The 14,971-nt window shown below is 36.1% G+C and overlaps 1 protein-coding gene across 8 annotated transcripts in view; it reads right to left on the reverse strand.

Moving 5' to 3' along the window:
- The window catches only part of LOC142985137 (uncharacterized), a 32,364-nt gene that overhangs the window by 16,903 nt on the left and 490 nt on the right, over window positions 1-14,971 (reverse strand). For 3 of the 8 annotated variants that reach the window (XM_076133122.1, XM_076133124.1, XM_076133121.1), the window contains exons 1-7: window positions 14,560-14,771; window positions 13,956-14,282; window positions 12,671-12,859; window positions 12,080-12,373; window positions 9,978-10,206; window positions 9,308-9,396; window positions 4,954-5,172 (exon numbers count right to left, since the gene is read on the reverse strand). In XM_076133122.1, coding sequence (XP_075989237.1) covers window positions 4,954-5,172; window positions 9,308-9,396; window positions 9,978-10,206; window positions 12,080-12,373; window positions 12,671-12,859; window positions 13,956-14,282; window positions 14,560-14,619 — 1,407 coding nt within the window. In that variant the 5' untranslated portion in view covers window positions 14,620-14,771. Of the gene's footprint in view, window positions 1-4,953; window positions 5,173-9,307; window positions 9,397-9,977; window positions 10,207-12,079; window positions 12,374-12,670; window positions 12,860-13,955; window positions 14,283-14,559; window positions 14,772-14,971 lie in introns of those variants that run through there. The other 5 variants (XM_076133126.1, XM_076133125.1, XM_076133129.1 and 2 more) reach the window with 4 other exon arrangements.

A 14,971-nucleotide genomic window follows, 5' to 3' on the forward strand; every position in this document is an offset into this window, starting at 1 on the left:
TGACAAACATTTATTACATAATTATACACCTAATTGGTTGTTGATATTGTGGATAGTGTGTGAATATTTCCTAGCAAAAGTACCTAATCATGTCGTCTTCAAAGATTGATTTCATACCAACGAAACGTAAAGGAATCAAATTGTTGTACGACGGACGACAATAACATCGTGGTAAAAAATATGTAAATGGGAATACATTTTGGCAATGCTGCAGTAAAAAAGGATGTGAGGGAAATATTACTCTTAGTAACGAAAATCTATTTGTAAAAGAAAGTAATCATGCCTTTGATTGTTTACGAGACGAATCTAAAAATATAGTTTTGAAGAAAATGACTAAATTGAGAACCAAAGTCACTAATAATCTTGAACCTATTCAAACTGCCGCTGGTACTCTGTTCAAATTGGTAGTAACGTGATGATATATAGCCTATAGCCTTCCTCGATAAATGGGCTATCTGACACTAAAAGAATTTTTCAAATCGGATCAGTAGTTCCTGAGATTAGCGCGTTCAAATAAACAAACAAACGAACAAACTCTTCAGCTTTATAATATTAGTATAGATATAAAAAGCTCTTGTGATAAGTTTTCAAAAGCCACTCAAATCTCTGATAATCTACATAACTTGACAAATAATAATGTCCTCCTAGCCGATATACGGCTACGGCTGTCAGTTTCATTGAAACTGGCCATATGTGCAGGACTTTGTTTATAGTGTCCAAGTGTGTGCACAATACACGGGTACACTCTCTATTCCATCACTCTCATAGTTTTGGTGGGACGGATAACCGACACGACCAGTGAGAGGTCAGGCGCAGGACCGACGGCTTTACGTGCTCTCCGAGGCACGGAGGTCTTCGACCTCAACTTCCCAACTCCGGGCAATCTCTAAGAAAGTCTTTACAGAAAATCTCAGAAAAGACTTTTTCGCCCGACCCAGGATTCGAACCCGAGACCTCTCGCACGGCAGCCGCATATACTACCGACCGCGCCACAGAGGCAGTTAGTAACTTGACAAATAGTGACATTATGTACTTACAGCCAGTGTTTGAATAAAAAGTTCCCAAAGCAAAAAAAATAAAAACTTTTTCATGTATTTATTTGTAGGTAGTTATCAAAACAGACATATAGGGATAATACAGATAAAGAGTCCATTTTCATAACTGGTTATGAAACAGTGAAGGAAAATTGCCTTTTTCATAGCTAGTTATGAAAACGGTTATTTAAAAGGAAAAAAGGTACATTTTCATAACTAGTTTTGAAACAGTGAAGGAAATTTCCTTGTTCATGGCTAGTTATGAAAAACAGTTATGAAAATGGACCAAAGCGATCTATCAACGCACAGCACAAACCACTGGACGGATCGAGCTGAAATTTGGCATGAAGGTAGATGTTATGACGTAGGCATCCGCTAAGAAAGGATTTTGATCAATTCTACCTCCAAGGGGATAAAATGTCCTTCGCTTTTAAATTTAGATAACAAAGGTTTACTACCAGTCTAATCAGCTACTCTTTATGAAATGTCAAAAACACATTTTAATATAGACTTATTAACGGAAGAACAAACACAAGAGGAAAGGACATGCCATATAAAGTAATTGGAAACCACGCATTTTACGTTAAAATGAGAATGGATCAAAATTTTCCCCGTTTTTGTAACATTTTTTTACTGGTACTCTGCTCCTATTGGTCGTAGCGTGATGATATATAGCCTGTAGCCTTCCTCGATAAATAAGCTATCTAACACTGAAAGAATCTTTCAAATCGGACCAGTCGTTCCTGAGATCAGCGCGTTCAAACAAGCAAACAAACTCTTCAGCTTTATAATATTAGTAAAGATTTGGTTACCATAGTACAAGCTCCGCTTAGTTTGGAATCAAATGACCGTGTGTGAGTTTACCAATAGTATTTATTTGTTCTTTAAATAGAAATTCAACAAGTAAATAATTACCTTTTCTTGAATATTTGCTAAATAAGTCATAATTTTTTTCGTAGGAAATGCTCCGGACTTTATATATCTGAATCCCTTCTTTGTAAAAACGATGTCAGTTTCAGGAAAATGTTCTGAACAAATAGAACTTGATATTGTCGGTTTCCACGCGATCCTGCCAGTTGCAGATATCCATTTTTTTCTTATATCAGGATCTTTAGGGAAACTAAAACAAAACAAAATTTTTTTGGATAAAATAATCTAATAATAAATTTAACCCATTAATGCCCAAACATTTAGCGGTAGTTTATCTATTCAATGGCGTTTTGTTTTTTGTATGAATTTTAACGCTATTGAATAGATAAACTACCGTTAAATGTACCTCAGAAACCGGGGGTAAACCATTTTAGACCTTATCATAACACGAATAGAAGTCATTTTACATCGACACAAATATTTTTCTCAAATGAATAAATTTCCGAAACATAAAATATAAGGACAGGGACAAGTCTTTTCGCATTGTAGTATGTATGAACTTGTAATAAAATCTTTTCTCTACACAAAAAAGCTCGATATTTGGGTACCTCACGAGCTCACTGAAAGAAACCTAATGAACCGTGTACTCATTTGTGATTCTTCAAGCCAAAGAGATTTTATGACGAGTTCATACATACTATAATGCGAAAAGACTTTTTCCCCGACCTAATAATAAACATAATAGTAAATAATTACTTACCGGTGATAAGAAACGCCATAAAATGTTAAATTGTTTGTGCCACTGTTATTTTTGCAATTGATAACCGAACAGCGCGGCATTGTCGTTTCAAAACACACTGGTAACGGACGTTATAACTCAATAGTCACCTTTACACACACACTGTATCGCACGTTCTTAGGAGCGTACAGGATTACGCGCGGGAAAGACGGCGTGCTCTTCGAGAGCGATTATTTTCGCGGGCTTGACAGAATGATGAGTACGACGCGTGCTCTTTCCTTTCGCCTTGCACCGTGCACTTGTGTCCGTTGTTTGTATGTTTGTAAAAGTCCCCAAGACATAAGAGAAATTCTTATATAGTTGTCTTAAAAGTTATTTAGCAAAGTCCAAGGTGAATCAATAAACGATGTGTACCAAATTTCATTAAAAACCGTACAGTAGTTTTTGAGTGAAAGAGTAACGAACATACATCTACCTATCTATCCTTACAAACTATTGCAAGTAATATTGTAGTAAGATTTAAATATATTTGTACAATTCACCAGAGCTTATACTATGGTAACCAGACAACTGATAAACATACTTATATACTTCTAAATACATACTTATAAAGATATATTGACATCCAGGCTCAGAACAAATACTCGTGCTCATCACACAAATATTTGTCCCGGGTGGGATTCGAACCCGCCACACGCGGCGCTACGGTTATTGCGGCGAGATGACCACTTAAACCACTGCGCCAAACGTGCAGTTAAATATTTGTTTTTGTAAATCCATACTAATATTATAAATGCGAAAGTAACTCTGTCTGTCTGTCTGTCTGTCTGTCTGTCTGTCTGTCTGTCTGCTACTCAATCACGTCTATACTACTGAACCAATTTGAATGAAATTTGGTATGGAGATATTTTGATACCCGAGAAAGGACATAGGCTACTTTTTACCCCGGGAAAATGACGCATTTCCCGGGAAAATTCAGAAAATTCAACGAAGTCGCGAAAATTAACCAATTTGCATGAAATTTGGTATGGAGATATTTTGATACCCGAGAAAGGACATAGGCTACTTTTTACCCCGGGAAAATGACGCATTTCCCGGGAAAATTCAGAAAATTCAACGAAGTCGCGAAAATACAATATTATAATGACATTGAATTAACAAAATTCCGTTGTCATGGCAACTGTTTTAATGGCGGATATGCCTTAGCGCGACTTCGTTATACTAAGAGATATAAATAATTTTGAAAATATTTTTCGTGAAAAAAAAGCATATTTTATATCATCACGCTACGACCAATAGGAGCAGAGTAACAGTAAAAAGTGTTACAAAAACATGGCAAATTCTGACCCATTCTCTCATATGTGACGCAAGCGAAGTTGCGCGGGTCAGCTAGTACTTTTATAAAGTAGCAATACAAGTACTAGCTGGCCTGCGCAACTTCGCTTGCGTCACATAAGAGAGAATCTATACTAAAATTATAAAGCTGAAGAGTTTGTTTGTTTGAACGCGCTAATCTCAGGAACTTCTAAACCGATTTGAAAAATAAATCTCTTTGTACCATAATTCGACCGACATTTTATAAAAGATAAGAATTGTGATAAGAAACAAACGAAATTACAAAGAAAAATCGTTTTTGTTGAGAATAACGGCCTGTGAATAAACACAACACTGTTTTATATAAATCGGCGAGCAATGGCGGCCGCGGGTCGTGCGAACGAACTTCGTAAACCCGACAGAAGCCGAATACTGCCGAATGAGCCCGAGTGTAACCGATCACTGCCGAGCGCACACGTGACACACGGTCGTAAGTCGTTCGTTCGTTCGTGGTTCTTTTTTGTTCAGTATTATTTTTATAGAAATAATAATAATATAATGTTACAGTCAACTTAAGTAACTTTGAATCATTTGGGTAACATTGAACATGGGAATTTGAACTAGTTTCGATTATTTTTTCATATGAAACCAACACAATTGATAAAGATTTATTTTAGTTTTGCAAACTTTTATCAATTGTGTTGGTTGCATATGAAAAAATAATCGAAACTAGTTCAAATTCCCACGTTCAATGTTACCCAAGTTGACTGTATTATGTGTTATTACTCTGAATTTTGATGTTGTTTTACATAAGTAAGTATTTATAAGTATACACAAATAAATGTAACCTCTGTCTCTCCGATAAATTAAGTGATCATCATGACTTCTCGAAGTATAAAAGTAGGTATACAAATAATGGTATTCTCTGTGTAGTGTGTATCTCTTTGGATAAATAAAATGATCATATTATAACCTCTCGAAGTAGGTATAACCTACCTTTACTGGTGATGAAAATGAAGAAGTACGGGGCATAGAGTCATCATATTTTCTTTTCTTTTGTGAACAAGTCTTAGCCTGCTGCAATGAAAGTTCGGGTAATTCTGATACATGTTTACTTTTATTCGTAACCCCACGGCAGAAAGACGCCGTAGGTTTAAGGCGTGGCTCTTGATTCATTAACTTATGTTGATGATAGTTCTTTAAATCTTCTATAGGCTGAAAAATACGAAGCGTATTTAAAAGGCTTGGTATCAATGTCATTTATTGTTAAAATTGCTGACCCGCGCAACTTCGCTTGCGTCACATAATAGAGAATGGGTCAAAATTTTTCCCGTTTTTGTAACATTTTTCACTGGTACTCTGCTTCTATTGGTCGTAGCGAGATGATATATAGCCTATAACCTTCCTCGATAAATGGGCTATCTAACACTGAAAGAATTTTACAAATCAGACCAGTAGTTCCTGAGATTAGCGCGTTCAAACAAACTCTTCAGCTTTATAATATTAGTATAGATTTGTTTCCCATAAATAAATTGAATTGAAACATAATGAAATACTCACATTAAAATGATCTTCACAACAATACATTGTGTAAACTTTATAATATTCTACGCCTGCTTCACGACACCACTTTTCCCTTATATCTTCTCTTATACGAACAAAGATTTTTTGTGGGCTATTCACAGTATCGTTTTTGCAAGTTGGGACGAAACATTTCCTGTACTCCATATTTTTATTTAACTGCACGTTTGTCGCAGTGGTTTAAGCGGTCACCTCGCCGCAACAACCGTAGCGCCGCGTGTGGTGGCTTCCAATACCACCCGGGACAAATCTTTGTGTGATGAGCACGAGTACTTGTTCTGAGCCTGGATGTCAATTTATCTATATAAGTATGTATTTAGAAGTATATAAGTATGTTTATCAGTTATTTAGTTACAATACAAGCTCTGTTTAGTTTGGAATCAAATGACCGTGTGTGAGTTGTCAAATGATTATTTTTTTATTTATTCACTCTAGTTGATGAGTAAACGAACTGAAATCTATACACTGTAACTTTATGCAATACAAAACATTGAAACCGCAACGATATCGGATAATATAGGTTACTAGCTGACCCGGCAAACGTTGTTTTGCCATAAAAATTTAAAAATAAAGTGTCACTTAGTGGCATGAAAAATAGATGTTGGCCGATTCTCAGTCCTACTCAATATGCTCACAAAATTTCATGAGAATCGGTCAAGCCGTTTCGTAGGAGTACGGTAACGAAAACTGTGACGCGAGAATTTTATATTATAGGTTATATTTTTGTTTACGATTTTGACATAAACTTGACAATTGACATTTGGCAGAAAGTTTTTAAGGAATTTGTGAGGCAACGGCACAAACCTAAAAGTCCAATGGTGCCGTCATTTGAAGGGCAAGAAAGGGCAAACATATTTTTGGTAATTAACTAAATAATTATGATGGGTTGTCCTAAACCAAATTACTGTTTCATTACTTATCCATACTAATATTATACATGCGAAAGTAACTCTGTCTGTCTGTCTGTTACTCAATCACGCCTAAACTACTGAACCAATTTGCATGAAATTTGGTATGGAGATATTTTGATACCCGAGAAAGGACATAGGCTACTTTTTACACCGGGAAAATGACGCATTTGCATGGGAAAATTCAGGTGGCGGACGAAGTCGCGGGTAAAAACTACTTACTAATAATTTAAAAAATGCTTATGAAAGACGTACACTGATCACATCGGGATTGGCTTGTAAAAAGGTCAGGTGCTACTCGTAACCGGCGGTCCTGTATGACAACATGTATGTATGTGATAGCAAGGGAAGTTTGTAAGGATCGTACCAAGTAACGTTCTTTGGTCTTTGCCTTATTATTATAAAAATGAAGAATTCGTTTGTTTGAAGGTGCTTATCCTATTTAAATTCTTTTTTTTTATGCTAAATCCCACTAATCTTGCTTAATAATAATATTATGCAAAAGTTTGTACGGATGTACCTACCTATATATGTTTGTTATTCTTACGAAAAAACTACAAGACGGATTTTACTGAAATTTGGTACATTGACAGCGACACCGTTCGTTTGACGTTTCAACTCACACTAACACGTATCGCCGATATTATTTCATTATAATCAAATAACAACGGTGATACACAAAGAAAAATACATTTATTTATTTTTTCACTAATCACATGACGAACTAGGTACTTAATAAATATAAATACCGATTTGTTTGTGCAATATTTTGACAGTAAAATGGCGGCTTGACAGCGGTAAAAGAGGTTATAACACGATCACGAACGCGGCGTCACTGAGTCATGTTATGTCTCGCTAGACTCAACATGGCCGCGCCCACTCGTAAACAAGAACAAGAAATAACTAACATGAGAAGAAGGGGCAAGTGGGTTCGACGCGCGTGCGATATCTACTAATATTATAAAGCTGAAGAGTGTTTTTTTTATTTGTTTGAACGCGCTAATCTCAAGAACTACTGGTCCAATTTGAAAAATATTTCTGTGTTAGATAGCCCATTTATCGAGGAAGGCTTTGGGCTATATATCATCACGCTACGACCAAAAGGAGCAGAGTAACAATAAAAAGTGTTACAAAAACGGGGAAAATTTTGACCCATTCTGTGACGTATGCGAAGTTGCGCGGGTCAGCTAGTGAAGTATGTGCAGCTATACATACCCTAGTACTAACCTAAGAGATGACACTGAAACCACGTAGATACAATTCCGACATAAAGCACAAAGTATTTGTGCAAAATACGACTCTAATGTCATTAAACTGCACGTCTGGCGCAGTGGTTTAAGCGGTCACCTCGCCGCAACAACCGTGGCGCCGCGTGTGGTGGGTTCGAATCCCACCTGGGACAAATCTTTGTGTGATGAGCACGAGTATTTGTTCTGAGCCTGGATGTTAATGTATCTATATAAGTATGTATTTAGAAGTATATAAGTATGTTTATCAGTTATTTGGTTACCATAGTACAACGACTGTTATCTTAGTAGACAACAGCCGGGACCGACTTTTAACGTGCCCTCCGAAGCACGGAGACGCCCAGCTCAAATACCACTATGCGGTCACCCATCTATAGAATGACCGCGCCATCGGTTGCTTAACCCACATATCGTTTACCGACCGGTGAGCGCAACTGGCTATGGGCGCCTCAATATGGCTGGTTGTTTAATTTGTAAGTCGTTTATTCCTTTTCATATTTCAGTGTGCGTTAAATGTCATCGGCTGAGTTTGGCGACAGCCATCTTTAATATAGTGTTACATGCCCTTTCCTCTTGTGTAAGTTATTCTGTGGTCTATACCTTCGTTTGATACTAATGAAAATAAGACACTCTACGTCATTACGCCATATTTCTATACTAAAACTAGCTGACCCGGCAAACGTTGTTTTGCCATAAAAAATAAATAAAAAAACATTGTCCAGCGGACCAAATTGTGAATCTAAACCATTCTCAGATCCCCTTGAACACACTCAAAAAAATTTATCAAAATCGGTCCAGTCGTTTAAGAGAAGTTCAGTGACATACACACTTACAGAAGAATTATATATAAAGATGTGTTTTTGACATTTCATAAAGAGTATCTGATTTGATTGGTAGTCAACTACTTCGTGTAACTAAATACTCAGGCTATGTATTTTTTTTCGTAAATAATATGGAAATTGTAATTATTTCACACTGAAAATTTTTATTAGGCACTCATTTGATATCAACGACAATAGGAAAATGTGACGGCACTACACCGTATTTCTATACTAAAATGTGTTTTTGACATTTCATAAAGAGTAGCTGATTTGACTGGTAGTCAACTACTTCGTGTAACTAAATGCTCAGGCTATGTAATTTTTTTCGTAAATAATGTGGAAGTTGTAATTATTTCACACTGAAAATTTTTATTAGGCACTCTTTTGATATCAACGACAAATTGGAAATTGTGACGTCACTACACCGTATTTCTATACTAAAATGTGTTTTTGACATTTCATAAAGAGTAGCTGATTTGACTGATAGTCAAGTATTGTCAATAGTAGCATAAATTGACAATAACCGGGACCAATTTTTGACGTGCCCTCCGAAGCACCCGTCCAGTTCAAATACCACTACGCGGTCACCCATCTATGGAATGACAATTCACAATTTAACGTGCCTTCCGTAGCACGGAAGAACTCGATATGTATAAGATGGTCACCCATCCACAGATCAACCTCGGCAAGCGTTGCTTAACCTCAGAGATCGATCGGCTGTTGTTAACTAAGCCACGAAATAAAGTCTAAATACAATTTTAATGTACAAATCATCTATGAAATGGTCACTTACCTCCAAAACGCAGTCTGGTCTCAAGGCCTCTTCCAAAGGCTCTGTTTCTAAGACCTCCTCTTTTATTACGTCCACTACAAACTTGAGACCTGAAACAACATAAACTCTATCTATACTAATCTATACTAATATTATAAAGCTGAAGGTTTGGCGACCTGGCAACACTACGCGCAGCGTTGTCGCGGGCAAATAAAAATTCAAATTTTAAATTAATTTTTTGAGACGAAAACGTACGCATTTTTCCCTAATAATTCTTTTTCGATGCTTTTTATACCGAAATCAATATTTGAAAGTACTTTTCATTGCAGAGTATAATACCCTATTAAGTTACGCCTAACGCATCTACCGTCAGATAGGAACGTTCCCTAAGTCACATACCTCGTGAAATCGCGGGCAAAAGTTATAGTTAACTAGCTGACCCGCGCAACTTCGCTTGCGTCACATAATAGATGGGTCATAATTTTCCCCGTTTTTGGACCTAACATGTTTTACTGGTACTCTGCTCCGTTTGGTCGTAGTGTGATGATATATAGCCTATAACCTTCCTCGATAAATGGGCTATCTAACACTGAAAGAATTTTTCAAATCGAACCAGTTGTTCCTGAGATTAGCGCGTTCAAAGCAACAAACTCTTCAGCTTTATAATATTAGTATAGATTAAATTAAATACCTGAACTTTCACATGTAGGTTCTTCAAATTCCAAGTATTCTGTCTCCTCACACTCTTCAATCAGCACTTTTCTCCGTTTTTTCACAGTTGATCCACGTTTTGTTGCTGTTTGCTTCCCTTTTTTAGTATGACATGTGAATTTTGAAGGAAGACAACCCGGTTTCATGCGTATTTGCGACACAGACCCCATTAAACGATACTTCATATAATTTTCCATATCATTTGGCAACTGAAAGTGAAATAAAATACCTGTTATTATGCAAAGTAGTATTTATTATACTAGCTGGCCCGGCAAACTTTGTTTTGCCATAAAAAAATGTAACCCTTATCACTTAGGGGTATGAAAAATAGATGAACGTTTTTACACATACGAGAAAAATTCAAATGAGCTGAAACGCAACGCTATTGGTCGGAACGAGTTGTGACGTCAAAGTCTATAATAACAAATAATACTGTTCTCAGTTCTGTGCTGTTAACAATTTAATTCCGTTTTATTGTGATTTGAAGTAAATATTGAAGGTATATTACATTTTTTTCGTAAAAATAAAGTCAAAAGACTTAGAAAAAAATGACAGATATTGGTTTCGTCAAAGCACAATCGGACAATCTCCCGAAAATTGATGTGTTTATGATGACCACGTTTTTTGCATCAAACCTGGATTTTACGTCTACTGAAATCTTTCTTTTTCTTTTTTTTAAAAGACAACTCTTTTTTTTTTTAAAAAAAGACAACTCCCGCACTAAGAATTGCTCTTGTGTCGCGGGGACTTTTACAAACATACAAACAACGAACACAAAGCACAACCAGACCCGAAACAATTATTTGTGGATCGCACAAATAATTGCTCCGTGTGGGAATCGAACCCACGACCTCCCGACGCAGTAGTGTTGGCGTGGTGACCTAAACCACTGCGCCATGGAGGGGTGAAAGCAGCAAGGTAATTACATAATAAATATTATGTTTATTCGATTCTCCACGCATTATTTAGATGTTTTTTTATCTATAAGTCAAAATAACCTCAAAATCTGAGTAAGAGAACATTATAAGATTTGCTTGTTTTATGGAAAAAGCACATTATTTAAAGCTTATAATGTTTTTTATGGTGATCTTGGCACCCGGATCAAGTTGCTAGCAATCGTTACTTACGTTAACTATTTTATGGTATCAAAATCATAGGCTACTTGCCATACAATGCTTGGGAAATGTATTTTCATTTTAGTATGTTATGCGCCCATAGCCAGTTGCGCTCACCGGTCGGTTAACGATCTGTGGGTTAAGCAACCATTGGCGCGGTCATTCCATAGATGGGTGACCGCATAGTGGTATTTGAACTGGTCTCCGTCTCCGTGCTTCGGAGGGCACGTAAAAAGTCGGTCCCGGTTGTTGTCTACTAAGATAACAGTCGTTAAGCCACGTCAAAGGCCTCTCGGGCGGCTTGAACAACTTTGACACTAGGTTGACCACTAACCATACGACAAACAAACAGTATGTTTTTTATAGATCTGGACGAGAAACATATGGCGATTCCGCAGTTGGCTACGTGCAAGTTAAACGTGAGGGTGATATATGTACTGTGAAGGCTCGAATAACACCTTCTTCTTCTTCTTATCGTATGGTTAGTGGTCAACCTAGTGTCAAAGTTGTTCAAGCCGCCCGAAGGCCTTTGACGTGGCTTAACGACTGTTATCTTAATTGACAACAACCGGGACCGACTTTTTACGTGCCCTCCGAAGCACGGAGACGCCCAGTTCAAATACCACTATGCGGTCACCCATCCATGGAATGACCGCGCCAAGGTTTGCTTAACCCACAGATCGTTTACCGACCGGTGAGCGCAACAGGCTACGGGCGCCCCCAATAACACCTGAACATAGTGTCCGACAGAAATGTTATTCTGTAACACTTGTATGTGATGAGGCTCAAGAAACTGTCTTATCAGTTCAATGTGAAGATTGTGCAGCTCACAAAGGTAGATAAATAGTGTAAATTTATTTATTATGTGAATCTTGTGTTAAGTATTGTTAATTTATAGGCAGATGAATAAATAAATAATAATAATAAATGATTTATAATTTTTCATTTCTATATCTTCTATGTTCACCTGAGATGAAGATGCACTTGTACTTGCTTCCATCTGATCAATTTGTGACAAATCAGTTAGCTTTGTAGTGCTAACACTTTGTTTAGCGGGTGGTGCGGATAAAGATACTTCAATTATTTCCTTATGTTTTCTCTTTTTGTAAGCTTTTCTCTCCAACGATGGCTGGGTTTCAGTATCCTTTTGACATTGGAATTTGTGAGGTAGGATACCTTTCTTCAATCTCAATACAGTTTTGTGGTTTTCTTGCAAATTCATTATTTTGTACTCAATATAATTAGCTGTATCCTCTTCTAACTGAAAAACAAAAAATAAAACATGAAATTAAATGTGAAACGGATAAATAGTGCATATAAGAGTTTTTAAAATAATATTAGTTTGCAATAGGCATTCTTGTGCACAAATATATTGAAATTCTAGAATTCTGTTCAGTGTCACTGGGTTTCAGTCAGTCAAGTGGTCGTAATTGTACCAAACCTTTGAACATAGGGCCTTTTTCATGCAAGGTTGTAATGCAAGAGGTTATAATGTGGGCACTAGCAAAGTTTAGCAGATAAATAAACAATTTGTACATAAAATGGAATGAATACTTACGTCGAAATGGTCTTCACAACAATATAAACAAGTTGATGGAGATATCATGTCTCTTTTCATGATTCTACACCATGTTTTCCTTACTGCAGCACCTCTTGGTACAAGAAAAAACACTTTATTTGGTGCATTTTTATTTGTATTTTTACATAAGGGCACGATACAGTACTTGAAAGTTGGTTTACTGCACTCCTGCATTGTGTAATTGAAATAAAACAAAATAATTTCATAAAATAGAGGCCGAAACACGTTTATAGCTATTCACTAGTTGATTGCTATTATAGACTTTGACGTCACGTCAAGCGCGCCAAAATGGCGGTCGTTTAAAATGATGAAATCAGCCTACTATTTTAAAACTATTTATTTCGAGCTAAATTTCGTTTTTTTTACGTTCATATAATGATGTAAATTATCATTTAAAAAAATAAAAAAAATACACGCATATTCCCTATTATCACATGCTACAACGGTGAAGGAAAACATCGTGAGGAAACCTTGCATGACTAAAATTTGCTTAATACATTTATTGAGGGCATGCAAAGTCCCCAACCCGCACTTGGCCAGCGTGGTGGAATCAAGGCCTAACCCCTCCCTCATTGCGGGAGGAGACCCTTGCTCAGCAGTGGGACATTAATGGGTTAAAGGACATGTCCCGTTTTGGGCCTAAAATACAAACATTTATTAAGCAGAATACATTTTACTTATATGCATAGAGTATCTTAAAGTGTACGGATATTACAAAAAAATAGATTTTTTAACACCTGCATTCATGAGAAAAATAACAACACTTATAATGCATACGTTACATAAAATGGAGCGTTTTATTTCTTAAGTGTTGTCAAACAATGTATAACGGAACGTTTCGTATAAGTCAGCAGTATAACGTCAGTCTACTTTTGACAATGACAACCACAGATTTGTGACAACTACGACATATGCGTCTGATGTTGCCATTAAAATAATACTTATAATGTTGCTGTTATTTGAATAATAATCTGATAGTATACGAATTTTCAAAATTGATTTACAAAAAAAGCAGGTCTCATTAATTTTTATTTTTGTCATTTTACACCCTTTTCATTATGCTCTATCCATGTCTAAAAGTTCAAGCTGCTCAAAAAATGCTATGAACCGAAAACCACTCTCCATACAAAACGAGACCATGTCCTTTAACTAATTTAGGTATATTTACATTAACACCTTTACTTCTATAGTTCGGTTTAATATTAACTTGCACAGCTTTGTCACAGTGTAATTTCTTCTCAATATAAGAAGTGGAATGCTCTACCTGAAGATCATCACATCTACGGGAAGTACTGCATCCTGGTTCATCACATACATTTGTGTGGGAAGTACTTGGACTCACTTCGTCATCACTTCTTTGTGATGGTTCGCTAACACTACTTTTGATAGCTATCTCTGATGAAAGGGCTTCATTGACCAGTGTCAATCTTTGCATTTTAACTGCAGCCATTCTTTCCTTTGGTAATGGCATCCTCCGTTTTTGACACAAAAATATATGCGGCAAAACTCCTTTCTTCAACCGTAGACTACATTTTTCTCCTTGCTCTTTCATTAAATTGTATTGAATATAATTTTCTGTATCTTCCTTAACCTGGAATAAAACTATAACCATTAAAATTTCGTAAAAGCACAATAAGAATAGTTTTTATAGAAAGTTAGTTTTTATAACTGAGTACGGAACTTTTCTTATAGGTTAGGTTAATTTTAAATCGATTTTTCTACTGTTCAATAACTAATGCAAAACTTACTGTTTACTAATTCACAATAAGCTTAATATTATAATGCAACGGGTCTTATACGCGATTGAAAATTTAAAGGTTAGGATACCTTATTTCACAATAAACTGGATATAAATAAAGTACACTTACGTTAAAATGATCTTCACAACAATATAAACACGATTTAGGAGATATATTATCCCTTCTCATCACCTTACACCACTGTTTTCGTATTTTCGCATCATTTGAAATACGAAAAAACACTTTGTCGGTTGATGGATGGTTTTAAAGTTATTAAAACTGTAAATATATTACGAAGTAACTGAAAAGTCCACAGTAAACACTAAGGAAAACACCCACTGGGCGTGTCATATGACGTCACGCAAAGCGCGCGCAAAATGGCGGCGTTTGAACTGCTTAAATTTTTTTTAAATTTTAAATTTCATTTTTAAAAATATCTAGAGTATTTTGAAGCCCATTAATATTTTTTCTACGTTATAAAATAGTAAACTATTAATTTAAGACAAAAAAGAAAAACATGAATATTCCCTATTCCAAACAG

The sequence above is a fragment of the Anticarsia gemmatalis genome, chromosome 29 (genome assembly GCF_050436995.1).
Source record: "Anticarsia gemmatalis isolate Benzon Research Colony breed Stoneville strain chromosome 29, ilAntGemm2 primary, whole genome shotgun sequence".
Classification (NCBI taxonomy): domain Eukaryota; kingdom Metazoa; phylum Arthropoda; class Insecta; order Lepidoptera; family Erebidae; genus Anticarsia; species Anticarsia gemmatalis.